The sequence below is a fragment of the Cheilinus undulatus genome, linkage group 2, assembly GCF_018320785.1.
Source record: "Cheilinus undulatus linkage group 2, ASM1832078v1, whole genome shotgun sequence".
Classification (NCBI taxonomy): Eukaryota; Metazoa; Chordata; class Actinopteri; order Labriformes; family Labridae; genus Cheilinus; species Cheilinus undulatus.
The window spans coordinates 30,195,989-30,214,735 of record NC_054866.1 but is presented as its reverse complement, the minus strand read 5'-3'; the positions used below and the strand labels follow the sequence as shown (position 1 = coordinate 30,214,735).

Sequence of the window (18,747 nt, the reverse complement as noted above, 5' to 3'; positions counted from 1 at the left end):
TGGCACGAGTTAGGAAGTAGTGTTTCCCATCAAGGACCAAGACCATTGCGCTCCGCTGTAGTCCAATTTTATCATCACAGTCTAATTTGCCCCAACAATGTGAAATTTTCATAAAGCCCACATCCCACATCCGCATGGATTTGCAGGCTCAAGCCATGTCTCTCTCACATGCATGTGGGATGGGTCGGTTAATTTAATAAATATTCCTGTATTATTATCATTCTTAATGACAAAACCTCAGGGTTCAAGATGTCTGACCTTCAATCAGACGTATAATCCCCTTACATGAAGTGTGTCATTTCAGTATTTATAGCTGATTTAAAACGTGTTGAAATAAACAAGAACTCATTGCACCCACAAATCCTGTTAACTTACTGAGGCAGGGAGAAGGAAAGAAGCAGTTAAGTAAGAGATCTTTAGTTCTAGCTGAGTAAAACTGTCACTGATTTTAGTTATTTGTTGGTTATTTCATAATCCTTTCAGCAAAAAAATCATCAGTAAAACAGGAGTTGGAAAGAATACAGCTGTTGTAAACCTCTCTGTTTCTGTGATTTGCTTAAGACCTGAGTTATATTAGAGTGTAAATAAAGACCAATTATTGCTCTGCAGAGTGCAGTGTTTCCCCTACCATTCTGTTAAGGGGGGCAACCCTTGAACGTCAAGTCAATTTTCTATAAAGCGCCAGATCACAACAGAAGTCATATAAGGATACCTTTCCTATAGAGCAGGTCTCTACCTGGTCCCTTTATTAAACAAAATAGCCTTACTTCATCTATCTTGTTTACATGAATGTATTTAATTTCTGAGTCCTGGTTTTCTGCTTGTTCCCTCTGACTCTATGACCAGAACTGAGCAAACACACACGCTCACTGGCCAGAAAGCTCCGCACCCTCCTCTCCGTGTCAGAGCTGGGGTCTAATGTTTGCTAGGAAGCTTTGACTCAGTATCATAAGTATCATTCAGTATCATTCTCCAGTGCAACTGATTTATCCTCTAAAGTTGTGTATGAACCGTTGCCCCTGGATTTCAGCGCGAGATTACAGCAATTGCGCGCAATTTATGAAATTCTCGCAAAAAGTCTGACACTTGAAATGCAGGAAAATCCTGCAATCCCCCGTATATCACGCTGCAAACTGACAAACCGCTGGGAAACGTGGTTAAAATCAGCAACAGTTGGGCTCATGTCTTGACTTACTCCCTCTTGATCTTCTCACCACAGCAGGCAGAAATACGCATGGTCCCTCACAGGTGTGTATGGGCAGTTGAGCCGCGAATATTTGAGAGGATCAGTTCCTATAAAGACTATGACTGAGCGACCCCTCCGCGGGTCACCTGACGATCACTTTAACATTCATTCATCAGGGACCAATAAACTGTGGATGATCCTTTAGTCTTTTCATTCCTCGCGTGCATGTTCCTCATAGCGCCTGATGCTATTGGCGTTATTTATGATTGTTATTTACGCTCATAAATAAACCTCGTCCACATGCAGATTACGACAGATTTTCTTCAAACTTTATGCACGTAAGAATGTTGACAAAAGATCACACAGGCATAGAGACAACAGGAGACAGAGACAGAGACATGCAATATGTATGGATAATGATAGTGAAGCGAGAGAAATCGAGAAGATAAAGTCAGTGGAGGACAATCAATCATCAGACAGAACATTTACCAAGATACATAATCTCACCTGTTATAAATATGTTATATGTTACAATAAACTGTCTCTTAAATAATTATTTGGTTATCTATTTGTTAAATCTTTCAGATGTCAGACTCATTTGCATGTGGGGAGGCCTTTTTGACTTCATAGGTCAACTTTACACTTAATATTGGTATGGTACAGTCCTTAAGTTACTCCTGATGTGGCAGGAAGGCAAAAAGTTAATTTCCAACCCTGTCATTCATACATGCCCGCCCCCACAAATCATTTGAATAGATTTTGTTTTATTTAGGCTAACAAATATGGAAAAAAAACAACCCCAACATAAATACAGGTATAAAAGTAAACTAGAACAGAGGAAATAAAGGTTGTGGCACAATTTTCTGGCGGAGGTTAGTTTAAGTCAAAATCAGAGTTGGTCATGTGACCTGTAGCAGTTTTGTTCATTATATACACTCTTTCGACCTGTGCAAAAAGTTACTGGCAACCTGGCGAATGAAAACACTCAAAGCAGGAAAAAATATTTAAATTTAACCAAGTAATAGAAGACTCTCTGTCCTGACTTTCCTGACTTTTCTGTCAGGAATGGCCATTAATGAATATTGGATTAATCACTAACTATTCCTTTCATTTCTCCAAAAGTAAAGGAAAAAATTCAGTTTTTTTCCCTCCTTTTTTGCAATTTAGTGAATATTTGTAGGAAAAAACCGACATTTCACAAATTTTTTTATGCCTTTGGGAAACACTGATCAGCAACTTCATACCATTAAAAGTCATTCTCAGAGCTCGAAGAGCTAAGTGATTTGAAGAAAGAAAGGTAGACGGATTTTAAAAAATCATAAGTTGTCAGAAGATGTATGCATATTTCTATTTCTATTTAATTTGAATGAATCAGAATCAATGACACCATCAAAACTGATATATTCATGTAAATTTATGTTTAAGGTTGTTTTATTTATATAAATGTCATTTTAATAATAATCAAAGTTAAATACATTTGAAATGATAAAATGATTCTCTTGTTGATGAAATCAGTAAGTGAGTTTGTCTTGGAAATATTGTGTATAATATGTGTTTGTGTGCGTGCTTGGATGTGTGTGTGTTTGATATGTAGGCCAAGCAGGAAGTGACCCATAAACATATCCATCCAACTCTTTCATTGGGGGCCAGTGTTGCCCTCCTCCTTCTCACCTCCTCATCCCACTCCACACATACACACAAAACACACTCTCTCTGCTCTCTCTCTCAAAGCCCCCAGTGAGTGCTAAGCAGGCCAGCGGGCCAGCCGAGGGGGCTCATTACAGGTCCACAGAGCCCCCCAACACAAAGGCCTGAGCCGCTTTAGCCATGGGATGATCTGCTCTCTACTGACTAGAGAGAGTCCATAGACAGACAAAAGGAGGGAGGGGGAGGCAGAGGGAGGGGATGAGGGGAGAAAGCGGTGGAGAAGAGGAGGAGAGGAGTGGAGAGCCACGGGCTTTAAGGATGTCAGGAGACCCCGAGAGAGAAAGCCTGGCGGGCGCTCAGAGAGGAACTGAGGAGGGAAAGGAGGAGGAGGAGGAGGCTTAAGCTCCACAGCTACGTCAGGACATTAACATTCACACAACCTCCCAACATCTGCTGCCTTCTTCTCACCCTCCATGCCTCCCCTCTCTGCCATCTCTTTCACCCTGCGTCCGCTAACAACTCTGGAACAAAGACGGAGAGTGACAAAAGGGAAACAAACTGAAAGAAGAAGAGGAGATATGAGATGGATGAATTTAGAAGATTTGGCTGTGAGAGACTCAGCAGCTGCAGGGTCAGAGAAAAAAAAACACCCCTAATATTTGTAATTACACAAAACATGAGTTAAATTAGCGTGGGCACTTGATGATAAAGGGAAAGCAACAAAAACAAGGCAGCCATTAAATGATAAATCACTTCAAGTAGACTGACTAAACTTCTTTATCAGGTTTTTTTTTTTTTTGTACTTTGCTACAGATTTTGACAGAGCCATAAACCGCTCTAGTGGAAGCCTCAAGAAGAGAGGAAAAGCAGAGGCATGTCCAAAGCATTAAACCCTCTCCTCTAGTCCCCTGTCTGGCTTTAGGCCTGTGTCTGCAGCACTCAGAGCCACATGCTTGATTTTATGATGCTTCATCACCATTAGTCCACATTGGGCTTGAGGCTGCATAGCTGGAAACTTGCAATGTTCAACAGAAATCCACAATCTGTTTATTAATATGAACAACATAACTCTACCTCATCCATCTTACATAAGTGAAGCTAAAATACCCAGCAGCAGGTACTGCCATTTTTTCCTGGTGATGTCTTTTGGAGCCAAGACAAGCACAGAAGATAGCTGGCTGGTGCAGCTGTGGAATTCGTATTGCACTACTTCTGCTAACATTTGAACCCATCCAATAGGTCTGTCCACAGAACAGATTCTTGGCTTGGCTTGAAGCAGATTTTAAGGCCATGGAAATTTCAATTACAAATTTGTTAGTTTTCATGAAGTTTTCTCTTGCCTTTCCTCATGTACTCTGCTAATCTGGTTGAGAACACTGAAAGGGTTGAATGTTACTAGACCAAACTGGCGTTGCAATATCTACACTTTCTGTAATAACACATCACAACATAAATAAAATATAGGAAGTAATCCACATAAAGTATACTGATGTTATAATAATAATAAATAAATATTTATTCATTTAGCACCTGTTAAGAACAGCAAAGACTCAAAATGCGATAAAAGAAACAGCCAGCGATACAAGGTACAATAAAAAAGAAACCAAAGTAAACAAAAAGGACTAAGTAACGGCCAGTCTAATCTAGTAGGCCTGAAGTTGCTCCTCAAAGAGCCAACAGTGTCCACTGATCTTAAACTCAATGGAGGAGAGTTCCAAAGAGTTGGAGCAATGACCTTAAATGCTCAAACTCCTTTGCCTTTTAAGTCTGGAGTGCGTAACAACAAACAGACCCTGATCAGAGGACTGAGAGGTCCTGCTCGGCTTGTAAGGCTGCAATAGTTCTGTCTACAGACATCTTTTTCCCTATTTGACTGAACGGCCATTTAAATTGTGTTTAACTGACAAGTCCAAAGAGGAAGAAATGCTCAGAAAAAAAGTCAACCCTAACCCTGTAGAACGTGGCTAAAATTAGCAGCTAGCTCTGCCAACCTTCATTCCTCTTTGCAGATTAGTATCGTACTTTGATATTTAGCCTCTGAGTGGTTATATGTAAGTACAACTCTTGAGACTCTCTCTTTTGAGATATTGGTGCAAGACACCTTTTTGTAGGTCCAAGTATGATATATTATACCTAATAATAATCATTCTACCTAATTTCAAAAATCTACAAAAACACTCTAAAGGGACTGAATTTTTTAATTACTGTAGGGGGACCATTTGGTCAGTGTGATGCGTTAAATGCAAATGCTTATTCTACAATAGAGATAAAATCACAATTTAGTGTACGACTGTACTTGGACATAAAATAAGCATGATAATAAATGTAACAAAAGAAAGAAATGTCTAGTAACTTCATGAATTGACTCACACTCCATCAACTGACACTGCAGAAGGAACTATTACTAGTTTTGCTTCAGTCCCTGACTGCTGCCCTGACATCTTAATATACAGTCTAGATGAAAAATATCATTCAAAAAAGGGAAAACTTCTCAAAATTAGCCATAAAATTGAAGTTACATTCTCATACTTTCAAAAAATGTAACATTACAGCTTCTAAATGAATGTCGAATCAATTTGTAGAATGATAAAGTTTGTAAAATGTGCCTTACTGAGTTTAAACCTGCATTAAAGTGGCATGGGTTTATAGTGTTGTTCTGTGGCTTTCGGTAAGACTGAACATGCCTTAAGTGAGGTAAGTGTGTGGCTGCTGGGTTCTTTATAGATGATGTATAGATGCCTGCTTCTTTCATATATTTCCTGTGGTGAAATTAGAGCCCTGTTCGCAACTCCTGGGTCGTGTGTGCACGTGTGTGTGGGTGTGTGTGCATGACTGTAAACATGAAGACATCTTTCTCCACAGTCAATCTCAGCCTGTCACATCTGGCTCGCAACTCTACCCCTCGAATACACACTGGAATATATACACGGCGTGCATGGTGACATCTATGACTTATGTACTGGGACGAGTGTTTGAAATTAAGCTGCAGTGAATATGGGCCCACAAGCTCTCAAAGAAGGGGAGAGTGTATGTGTGCATTTGTCTGCGAGTGTGTGTCTGAAATTGTGGTGGAGTGTGTGAGATGGAAGTGGTGTATGGGAAAACAAGGACCAAACTGGTTGTGGTTCATTCCCAGCCCAGTACAGTACAACCTGTGTGGCAAGTCTGTAAAAATATGTGTAATTCAATTTTCTTCCTGATAACACAATCAGTCTATCTTTACATTTACATATTTTTGAGTAAATTGGCTTCAAAAACTGATAGGTGAATCTTAAGAGTTAATAGCTTTACATTAGTAGGTTATAACAGTTAAATTATCTCTAGAATGTCATTGTGAATTGGCGTGTGTTTGCAAGGCTTTGTTTGAAGGACAGACTCAGCAGTGACCACTGGTTTGGGTTTTGTTTTGTTTTTTGACCCTTAAAATTCCCTTTTAGCCCTTTAAAGTTATATAAGAGGAAGAGAACAGAATCCAATGCTGGATTTCTACTTGCTGTCCACATCATGTTCGCCTTTGCCTCCAGTTGCATTATGAGTGATTTTGCCTATATCCAACAAATGTAAATGGAGATACAACTACCTAGCAACTACAGGTACAACTACCTCACGTCCATCCATCCATTTTCTTCCACTTATTTAGGGCCAGACCGTGGTGGCCTCAGGTTGAGTCAACTTAAAGGAGGCATCCAGGAGGCATCATAATCAGATGCCCAAACTGTTTAAAGTGGCCCCTTTCGACATGAAGGAGCAGAAGCTTTACTTGTAGCAGCAACCAGATGTCTTAGTTCCTCTCCCAATCTCTAAGGCTGAGCCCAGCCACCCGCCTGAGGATTCTCATTTCGATCACTTTAAGTCACAATCTCATTCTTTTGGTCATTACCCAGAGTCCATGAATATAGGTGAGCACTGAAACAAAGATCGAACATAAAACTGAGAGTTTTGCTTTCTGGCTCAGCTCCCACTTCACCACAATAATCTGGTACGTTTACAATGCTGCTGATGCTGCACCAATCAAGACTGTGTTAGCTGGTGACTTTCAGTTGACTGCATTCTTGATGTCATCGTTACAGCAACCTTTGAATGCAAAAAGATTCCTCACCAATCTCAGTTACTTCATTATAATGTCAAAATATATTCATCGCATAAGTTTTTATTGAATTAGGTGAATATAACACAATACTCTATGTGTGTAGTTGTGCACTTGTTGTTTCAGTTCCTATTCAAAACTTTCAGCTGTTGTTCTATCTGCAGTTGTGTTGACTGTCACATCTCCTCTGCCTTTGTCAGTCACGTGTTTATTACATACTGTGTCTGTGTTCTAATTTTTCATGATGTTGTTAAACAGTAGGTTGCGTATCTCCTACCTAAAAGAGTTTGACTTCACATCAAACCTTTCATTTTATCTAATCTATTTTCTAATTTGATTTGCACTTGCATGACAATCTGAGATTATATTTCAAAAACGAATTTAGACCAGATGTGGGGGCAAGTGAAAAAAATGTCTCTTTTTATTTCTCTGCACAACTTGTTAATCTTATTCTTCCATTATTATAGGGTTGTTGTGTAAGATGAGAAATTGTTAAGAAAAAGAACATTTTAATCAAATTTAATATCTTAAACTCTAGCACCACAGTGCCTATGTTTGAGCATTTGCCAAACTTTGAAAACTTTGAATGAATCAGATTATTAAAAATAATAAAAGACCATATAATAAGCATCAAAAATAGCATACATATGACTGGTGTCCGGCCAAAACCTTGTATCTCGGGGAATTAAAACAACGTTGTATCTTATAATTAATTTAACACTGGATGGTTATAGTCAGCATCTTTTTGACACTTTCTGTTGCTTTAAAAACCAACTGACATATGTAAAGGGTGACCAATAGCACTGATTTAAGAAAAGAAAAAAAAAAAAACATTAAAAAATAGCGATACAAGGTTTAGGCCGGACACCAGCAATATATAACAGAGGTCATGGTTAAAATAAATCATATGATTAGGAACAGCCCATTGACATATTGCAGTTCTGCAACAGTGTTAGCTTAGCTCTGCCACTATTATAAATTACATGCACAGTGGGATTTGTTCCAGTGTAATATTGGTGTCCCAGTGTGTAGATTTATATGGCACAAGAGTGTATGAGGCATGGCATCTAGATACACTGGGGGAGCTTTAAATACACAGACACATTCAGGCATGCAGGTAAAAGGTTTTGTTTTTCCTTGCCAGATCTGCTGATACACATTACCTGTCTCCACTACATCTCTGCCACTACACCTGATAGCAGATCAGGGGCAGGTCAACTTTGCAAGTGAGGCGCACTATGGGTGTAAATATTCAGCATTATATTGGAAATCTTAAATGCCTATTGACACCACATTTTTATCATGAACATTTGTGTTGTCTTTAATTTTATGGAGCAAGAATGACTGAAATTGTAAACTGATTGGATAGTCCCATCCCTGCCTGTGATTAAACACCGTTAGGCAGACTACAGAGTGAAGCTGCCCTTTACAGTCTTCTTGCACACCAGTGGCCAAAATTGGCAAGTGTTAGAGCATGGCAACTGTTCTGAACCACGCTGTGACAAAAAAGAAGAGGGAGGGAAGGGAAACAGAACAATCATCCTCTTACCTGCAGCCTGCAGGACCATATGCATCCGAACTTTAGCCTGCTCTGCTGGAGTCTGCAGAAAAGAAGCAGATAAAACAAAATAATTATTAGTCAACTCCTAATAAACAGGAGGTCATTTAAGTGACTCCAACATAGAGCTTCTACTTGGGTTAAATGAGCAGTAACTGCTTAGAAGAGCCTCAGGCTGACTGGGGCTTGGTATGTTGGGTCAAGAGCCCATAAAGCAGGAAATACACTCGACTATGCAGAAGCTTAAAGTATGATATACATGTTTACTTTCCAACCTTGCTGTCTGATATAACAGAAAGCATTGTTATCTGCCGAGTCCCTCAGGCAAAAATATATTTTACCCATGATTGTCTTTAAGTGCAACCATTTGAGCGAATGTTCCTTTAAACTGTCCTCACAGAGCACCAGGGGACAACTTCACCAATCTAGCAGTGTAGTCGTCTGTAAAAAGCCCCGCTTGTGAAAAACAGAAAGCAACAACATCTCTGACACACCAGGGAGAATCAATGAGGAAAAGATGAAGAGAAATTTAGAGACAAAGAGGGAGAGAGAGAGAAGAGAGAAAACAAAAGCTGCTGTAACAAGTCTTTGGAGAGTTGGATAAGAGGGCATTGAGAGCACATTTTACAGAGATCACAGCCAAAAGACTCAACATATTCCCCTCTCCCAGCCTGCACGCGTGTGTCAGTGTGTATGTGTGTGCATCACAAACGCTTAGCGGGCATGAACAGGGGAGGGCCTTATGCTTTGACAGCTGTATTGGGAGGTGCAGCTCTTTTTTTCTGACATGCCCTCAAAAGGGCCTTACTGTAATTCCAATATTGCTGCTATTAGATTTGAGGGTCTTAATTGTCAAGGAAGAATGATGGCTACGACAGGGCGCCAAGCTGTGACAAAAAAAAGGCTGTCGATTGCTCTAGGAGGTTTTTCTGGCACTGCAGAGGCACGGCGGCCCTTGTTACCATGCAGCGGTGGAGCCTGTGTGTAGGATTAGAGAGAAATTAAATGCTAATGGGGATGGGATCTGAATCGGCTGCCTGGGAGCATCATTTAGGCGACAGGGCTGGGGCGTCGCTGACAGGCAGCGCTTCACTTCTTCCTCCTCCTTTTCACCCAGCGTTCCTTCCCTTGCTCCCATCCCACCCAACATTAAAAAAAATCTGATTTATCAAACTGTAAACTTGTCACTTTGTAAAAACGTCACTTTTCGGTGGCAGCCAGGGAAATATAATGACCCCCTTTAATGCAGCCGTGTCAGAGTGCTGTAGTCGAGATGGAACGCACATCAAGGTGCTGCAGACAGACTGACGCACACTTAATGCAACATGGATGTGTGTGAAAGTTGGTGTGTGCACCCCCTTTAGCAGGTGACATAGTGGATCATGCTCACACTAACTGGCATGGTCTGACAGCTGAAATTACTGATCACTATAATACCCGAGAAGAGGAGGAACACTTGAGACCTTCACCCACACACAAACACTCCCCCCTTATGAAGAAGTGATAAGAGCCTAATTGAGTCTATTTTCTGCTAGATTTTTTGGCTTCTGTCCCTTTAGATGCAGTTTTACCGCAAAACCAAGGATAACATCCTACAAAATAAAAGTAAAAAGGTTTATCCTGCTCAACAATGAGAACAACACAGAGATCAGCCCTGGTGCATCCCGTCATTTAAAGCAGTAAGGCATCCCGGAAAAACTAACCTGATCATTGTGTGCTGTGCAATCATCTTAGTTACAGTTTATTACGACGCCCCCCTCTTCAATTACATTAGCATTTGTTTACATTGGCCTACAGGCATGTGGAAGACCTTGAATCCTCAATGCACACGCACAAAAATACACACACTCAGCACTGCAAGCTATGGGTAACATAACACTAAATATCACAAGGAAGAAAACTGCTGCTCTTACTGAAACTGTTGAACGAGAAAACACAAATAACCAGTGTAAAAAAAAAAAAAGTTACTTTCTAGCGCAGTAAATAGAAAAGACTATATATGTTGTGGGATTTTGCATTATGATTGTCACAATACCAGCAGTTAAAACTTCCATGAAATAGTTAAAAGTCCAATTCAAAGGCTACTTGCTTTGTTACCCAATAGTGGTTAATTTCTCATTTTCAATTTAAAAAAAAAGGCAAAGAAAACTCTTACAAATTAACTTAGGAGCATAAAAAAGACTTTGGTACATTTTGATGCAACTGATCTTTGTAGATTGTAATGTTTCAAACTAGTATCAAAAACTATTGAAGAATCAAAAAATTCAGAAACCTTAAGACGTGTCCTTTAATGATGTTTTTGGGCACTGGTATTACCCATAACCTCCAATTTAAAGCGTTTTTAACCAGCACTTCTTTTAGATTCCCTCAATAGCATCTACTAGGTCAATTTCAGTTGTTCCACGTGCTTAATATTTTCAATCAATTAAGGAACACCCCCCCCTAAAAAGGTAAGGGAATCCCATCTTGGCATTAGCATTACTTTTGCAAAAACATCGGTGGACAGTAACAAAGTAAATCTACTAAAATGCAAGAGCTAAAAAATGTATTTTAAAACTGCAACTGGTGATGTCCACAGGAGGAAATCTGTTGTTTGGCATGCAAGGTTATTCACGTAACTGAAAGCACGCCCTGCTGCCACTTCTGTGCTCTTTGAAGGAAACCAAAATAGTGAGTTTTCTTTTTTCTATGACTAGTCTACATTAAAAGTCTGTGTAGTATAACCATCAGTAGTGATAGACCTGAGCTCTGTGCTGGCAGACTCTGTGTCTCCTGAAATAGTTGGAGAAGTTTAAGTAATTTGAATCCACACTAGTAAAACCAAGACTTAACATCTTTTTACACATTCTAAATCCATTTTCGATCATTTCTGTTGCTAGTGGCTAATGCTAACCACCATTTGTATCCCACAATGCTTTGCGATGGGCTGTGACAACCCATGCTTCTTCCAGCTGCACATGCCTTAATGCTAAGATCATGATGGAGACGGCCTGATTAACACACTCTGGACAGAAAGAGAGACGGAGAGCCTGTGATGTGGCCTTCAGTGTCTCTGCAGACAGGAACTGCTCTGAGAAATAGCAAAAAGAGAGCCAATACAAAAAAAACACAAGAAATTTTTGTAAATATTAGTGGTGTAAAGATAACCCGATATGGATCGGTTAACAGATCTTGACATCAGCGGACCGAGTGCATCGGTCCACAGAGCCCTCAGTCGGTAAAAATGCGGCACAAACTGGTCTTTGGACCAGTTTTAACATTAGAGATCAGTTCATTGAGGCTCTGCTGCTTGTTTTCAAAGCCCGTTCCACCATGCTCTGGCTCAGCGTTTGTAATCTCATGTGACCCACAGTGACCTTTTACCTTTAAACAAGGGTTCTGTTCCCTGTAGAAGCTCGCTATGTAGCTGGATGTGTCTCACTGGTCGTCGCCTCAACGTCTTTCAGCTACAGTTCTGCACCTCAGGAAAAAGTCATGTGGACTGTATGAAGGAAGGATAACTCCCTTCCGTATGTTTTGGAGAAAAGCGATTAAGAACTACAGCAGCTCATAAATCTCACCTGTTGAGATGACGGAGCTAAAGTTTAGCTAAGATGCTAACGCTAAATGCAGCACAAACAGACCCGAACATAAACACTTTTCTGAGTTATAACTCTGAAAAGTGTTCAGTTATCACCGTAACAACAGCCTCTTTATTTACAGGGTTTACAACTGTAACGTGTTGTTAGGAGTGATTGATTTGGTGACATAATCAAAACATCTGAGCCCACTGATGTGATATTAAACAGAGAGGACTTCACTGAGCTGGAGATCAGCTGTTCTCCAGTGAATTAATTCAAGAATGAAAACAATCAAGGTCAGATACACAGAGAAAGGAAATAACGATGTTTTTGCGATAGGTAGACTGAATACTTACATTAAGAGGAATTATGAAAGGAAAAAAAATGTATATGTTTTAATTTGACTGTTACCATATTATTTTAACCCCTTGTTCTCTTGTACTTGCAGACACACAGAGCTCTATCTATCCAAATCTCCTTGTGACTTTAAATTCTTTTTAATTTGTGCTTCTTGGGAAAATTTGATATTTAGTTTGTACTGTTATTGGGATTAATAATGCTAAGGAAGTTACAAGTACAGAAGAACGAACATGTACCAGTAAAAACTCATTTTAATAGTTATCTCCCAGTTTAATGTCAGGACACCTGAGCACCTGGGTGTGATGAAAACTTTCTTGAACATAATTTCAGAATGTTATCACAGGAGGCCTGGTATTTAGTCTGTTTCATAAATAAGATAAAAAAAAATTTAAAAATTTAAAAAATGAATCAAATAGGACAGAATCATTCTCTATCTTAATTAATCCTCATTGAATTAAATCATAGTCTGTGAATCGAGATTCGAATCGAATTACCTTGAGAAGGAGAGATTCACACTCCTCTTTGTCATAGAAGGACACAGTTTTTTTACTTTTTGGTCCCCAAGCGATGGGAGTAAAAGTTTATGCAGAAAAAGTCATTATTGTTTACTGTATGTAATAGGGGTGTAACAGGATGGAAAAATTTTGGTTCAGTATGTACCTCAGTTTTGATGTCACGGTTTGGTACATTTTCGTGAAGAATTAATTAAAGTGAAGAAATAACAGAATTTTTATTGTTTTTTAATTGTATTAAAACAAATAGGCTGAATAAATTACATTTAAATTATCAATAATGCTGCAACCTCCCAAAAGGTCTTCAATTTACAAAAATATTAATAAATAAATAATTTTTTCATTATTAAGTTATTTTAACTGATATTTTGGCATATTTATACCCATTCTTTACACACTAAAATTTCCCAGCCAATTTGAACACATCATCATCATTCAAGTTAGCTTGTTAAGCATGCTAATTAGCATCTATCCTGCCAATTTCAACATGGACTTCGGCACTGGATTACTTTTTTAACCAATGGGACCTACTCAGGACTTGATGTTTACACCCGCCAACTAGCCAAATGCAGGTGGATTACGACCGTGGTGGGTAGCAGCTCTAACTAGCCACAATGGCGGGTTGAATTTATCAGTGTCACAACTTATGCTTCACTCTGATTGTGCTTGTCTGTTAGCCCTTATGATTTAGGCCTGTTACGGAGAGGCAATTCAGCACATAAAGGCTCAAATTTTCCTCCAAAATAACTGAAAAGGCTGGTCTCTTCATCCATTCGTGCATTTTTATGCAGCGCAAAGGGCTTAAGGGCTGCATGACACACATAACGCGACACTCACACACATACACACTCGCACTGACGTGTTGATAATGTGGACTGAAGGTTTCTTTCTGTTAGGGAAAATGTTTCAGAATATTGGAGGATAAACTCAGACCTGAACTTTCCCCTTCTGCTTTAAAGCTTCTCTATGTCCATGGAGGATCAGCGCATCAGCGCCGTTTGTGTGTGTGTGCGCTCCAGCTGTGTGTCTCTGTTGCTCATGCGAGCCAGGGTGTGTAGTTTGTCTGAACATTGTTTGATTAATTCTCCATCTATATTCTTTGTTTGTTAAGGGCTATCTAAATGATAGAACCTCTGCAAATGCGTGCATAATTTAAACGTTATTAAAACCTTTGATTCCTTTGTACAATGATTTGCCATTTATTGATAATTAACGGGTGTAAAAGACGAGAGAAACTCCAAAACTTTAAATCAGTTTGCTGAGGCAGTGAGAAACAGAGGCAGAAGGATAAAAGTCTGTAACTTATCACTTAGGAGTCAAACAGAATTCAACTAAACAGGAATTTTTTTCCCTCTATTATTAAACAACAGACAGTCCAGTTGTTTAATGTTCTCCAAATGTAAGCCGCATGCACCAAATGTAAGTCATCTATTATTTAAACAGATTTTTAAATTAATTTTAGACACACATATGCATACACACATTTCCACCACACAGTTTAAATGAGAATAGAGAAGAGGACAGGAGAAGTTTGACACTCAACATTCTCTGTTGGAGATTTGTCAGAGTGAAAATTAGAGATCTTCTTGTAATCTCCTGTAGTTTTTTTAATAAACAGCCAATTAACAGTATTTCAATATTAGCATAAACTTAATATCCATTGAAGAAAATAAAAATCTAAGAGTCTTGACTCCTAGATGACTGTCTCTAACAGCGAAGTATGACATATCTCTGTAGTGTGCTGTGTACAGGGAGAGGTGCTTTATTAAGAGGAGAGCTGATATTGATCATATTGAAGAGGGAAAGTAGAGCATGTGTGTCATATCATACCCTTTGTACCAAATTTGGCATATAGCTCATAGTTTTCAAACACCAAAATTGTGGCTAGTGGAAATACAGAGTGGCCAGTAAGTCTGCAAAACCACTAGCCACCATGGCTGGTGAGCAAAAAAGTTAATGTCAAGCCGTGGACCTACTACAAAGTTTGGGAGAACTTTTCACAGCCCATCTTGGCAGATAAATAAGTTAGAGCCATGTGAAATCTGAAGATAACTTTACCTTGGACACAGCTGCAGACATGATGGAGTTCTCCTCTGAGGCTGACAGTTGAAGGAATGTGTTTAAGAGTTAATTTGATTCACAAAACCAGAGTACCAGTGGTATAATAAAAAGATCATGGGGAAGTCATAACCAGTCGGTGAGACTTTTTGTTGTTCCTCCTCGTTACAGTGACGTTCTTGTTTGAGTGGAGCTTTTTCAAATGCTTTGATTGATCCACTGGACGGCGTGCTGTCAGCGACACAGCTGCTGAATAATGTCAGCGCTTCTGTTGTTGTCCTTTTCCACTGTTGTATTTTACTGGGAAACAAAGTGTCCCTAAACAGGATTTTTTATCTGGGAATATTCAGGGTGTTGCTGTCGTTTGCTGTGGTTGTGTGGTTGCCAGGACAGTGTGACAATGGGTTGTTCTCTGGTTTTCCGTCTGTATGTGAGCTTCATTCAACATGTATCTGTCGGTACATGTCTTTACCGTACCGAGAGACCCGTACCAAATCGGGACGGTTCAAATACACATACCTTTACACGCCTGTTTTGTAATACTTTTTTTTTTTTTTTTCATTTCTTTAAATTCAAGTGGCATTACTGCAGCACATATATTCCTAAAGCCCAAGCTGTCCTGAAACAAAAGGATGTTAAGAGCTTGACTGTGCACTACATTGTTGGTGTTTTACAAGCTTTTTAAGACATAAAGTCCAGGCAATACAAAATGGTTGAAAGGAGCTTAAAGCAGTGGTTCCAAACCATTTTCCCCCGATCCCCCTTAGATGTATCAAAGAGAAGCTGAGAGAGCCAAGACCCACATGAACGTACTTTTTTAAACATATAGTTTCTTAAAATCAACATCCATTTAATTGTTTCACTGAAAAAATTTGACTTTGCTTAATATATGTGCAAATCTATTTCTTTTTTAACTCCAGTTATAATTTGACTGAGAAACAACCACTCTCAAAATCTGACCAGGAGAATCTACAGTATACTTTGACTAAAGTGATTAACTTCAATTGTTGTTGTTGACAAGCTGATATTAGAGGTCCTGCCCCCTCAGGAGGAGCGACAGTGATGAGTGCAGTGCTTTTCCAAAAGCCTCAACTAAGAACGCTAAGAGAGCAGCAACATAACACAGCTGTAGACACAAGAACAGTAAAAACACTGGACTTTACTGGCTTTGCATTAAAAATGGACACTGCCAGTGCAAAAGACGGCGCAATGGACACAGGCTGTATTATACTACCTTTAAATTACATTTAAAAGAGAGAGAGCCACAGAAAAGACAAGCATCTACGTCCTCTCAAAGAGGCCAAAATAAAATAAATGTATATAGATACCTAATTGTCATCAAAAGCTATGAGAAACAGACTTAGAAGTCAATAAACACTTGAGTAAACATCATGATAAGGAACCATCACACAAATGCATGTGCACACACACGGGGCAATGCATATTATTACCTTCTATCATTCTCTGTTTTTGCCTCTGATTCACACACGTGTGCTTCCTTCCTCTGTGTGTAATTCATTAGTAAACAATAAAAAGGCATTAATTGTTCTCCCCAGAGGCAGATCTGTGCTCCCCCCCACTGGGAGAGACACACCCGGTGCATCTGAAGTGGCTTTGCCCCTCAATTAGAACTGTGTCTTTCCGATGCACACAAACAAACATGACACACGGAGATGTGGGTGAGTGGGTGTGTGTAAGATAGGGGTGTGTTGTTTCTCATAGGGGCTTTAGATTATTTCACTATAAAGAAAGAGAAGTGGGTGCCTTTTTCAAATGTACAGAAAACAAAGGAAGGAAGAGTATGGAAAAGGAGAAGTGGAAAAGATCCAAAAAAATGATGAAGGTGAATAAGATAATAGAGAGAAGCAAAGGGACCAGAGATGGACAGGATCAGATCTAACCATAAGAGAGCAGACAGAGGGAGGAATAACTGCACACTTCACTGAAGAACTGTTAAACAAACCATTTGCAATCCTTTTAATTCCCCTACAGGTGCTCAGGTGTAGTGCAGTGAGGCAGAGAAACAGACAAATTCTGATTATAGCCTCAAATTCTCTTTAATTCTCGCTGCTAACACCTGAGATACCATACCGGTTGAAAACTGGCATAACTCAAACACAAGGAAAACATTTTTGCTCTATGTACAAAGTATATGAAGATTTATACTTTATTTATTATTATTCTAAGGTACATAATGAAAGCTTAAAGTACATCAAATAAAGTTTGGAAAACTTGATGACAACAAAAACTAGAAAAGCACTCGGACAGCACAGACCTCAACCATTAGCCCTATCTCCCAATAGTGCAGAATCCTTTTAAAAATTCCTGGATCCAGATGGTGATCTGGATCACTCCCACAATCTAATCAGTTCTTCCTTATGCTATTTCTCATATGGTCATATGTAGCACCTGTTGGAGGCAACTCTTCTATTACAATGCTTAGAATAAAACAACACATCTAAAGACAGCATCCCAACAAAATGATATCAACAAAAGCTAATGATTTTCACTGATCTGTCATTTTCTTTCCTTTTTAACCTTTAACAATCCAATTAGGTATGTGTTTTTTGCCTCTTATCAATCCTAACTCTTCCTCTAGATGTGACAGGAAGGGTAGTTCACTGACAGCAGGGCCCCTGCCTGTCCACTTACCTCAGCACAGTGATGACAGACATGCTAAAAGACTCGCTCAGCTGAGCCTAAGGGCCTGGTGTCTGTCCCATTAGTCAAAAATAAACACATCACATCAGAAAAATAAACAACTCTCACTTGGCTTGGCAAAAACAATTTTACGCTGTGTATAATGAGGTTCTGCGTGGGGGAAATTTCATCTATTTGTAGTCTTGCTCTGGTCAAAAGGGAGTGTTAGGATTATTATTGTTATTGGTCCTGAGGCTGAGCAGACACAGCAAAGTGTGAGGGGTCAGGAGATAAATTGATGCCTGTTAAAGAAGGCAGAGCAGGTCAGAAAGGCCCTGTTTGACCAGAATGTGGTCAAATGGTCAGACCGCTCTCTCAGTTAATGGTTTAATCCTTTTATAAAGCACAAAACAACATGTCTGAAGTCAGGACTGGGCAGAGAGAAACAAACTCCACTGACAGAATCTATCCATGTGCTTTTCTTCATATACTTTTACCATTAAACTGACAATTACCACATTTCAGTCGATTCTAGGAAGTTGAGCTATCTTACAATAGTTGAGGAAGTGGGAAAAAGAGCATGAGGTCATCCTTATGTTAAAGGGATACTTCAACATTTTGGCAAATTTGCCCATTGCCATAATTCTTATAGTCTTAGTAATAGGTTTGTTTCCTTTAGTTGTCGGTGCAAGCTGTTTTTAGATCTGGGGGGACTGATATACCAGCTGCACAGCTAACGCTGTGGAAGCAGACAGTATTTTTTGCTTCCCTCATCAAACTCATCAAATACACAATCCCACAATCCCACAATCCAACAACTCCAAAATGCTCTCGTGGACAAGTTGTGACCTGTACATTCACCACGCTATGAAATAATAATGTATAATTATGTAACATTACAACACATGAAGCAAATACTGGGAACTATTTTTTGAGTTAACCACTGAGTGGAGTGACACAGTGCAGCAGCCATGCCTGGAGTGTAGTTCCGGTGTTAGCTGTGCAGCTGGTATATCGGTCCCCCCAGATCTAAAAACAGCTTGCACCAACAACTAAAGGAAACAAATCTATTACTAAAACTATAGGAATTATGGCAATGGACAAATTTGCCAAAATGTTGAAGTATCCCTTTAAGTTTA

General features: G+C 39.4%; 1 protein-coding gene across 1 annotated transcript in view; it reads right to left on the bottom strand.

The window, feature by feature from the left end:
* The window catches only part of rsrc1 (arginine/serine-rich coiled-coil 1), a 201,786-nt gene that overhangs the window by 101,775 nt on the left and 81,264 nt on the right, over window positions 1-18,747 (bottom strand). Inside the window, exon 6 of the mRNA XM_041800236.1 lies at window positions 8,470-8,521. Coding sequence (XP_041656170.1) covers window positions 8,470-8,521 — 52 coding nt within the window. The remainder of the gene's footprint in view (window positions 1-8,469; window positions 8,522-18,747) is intronic.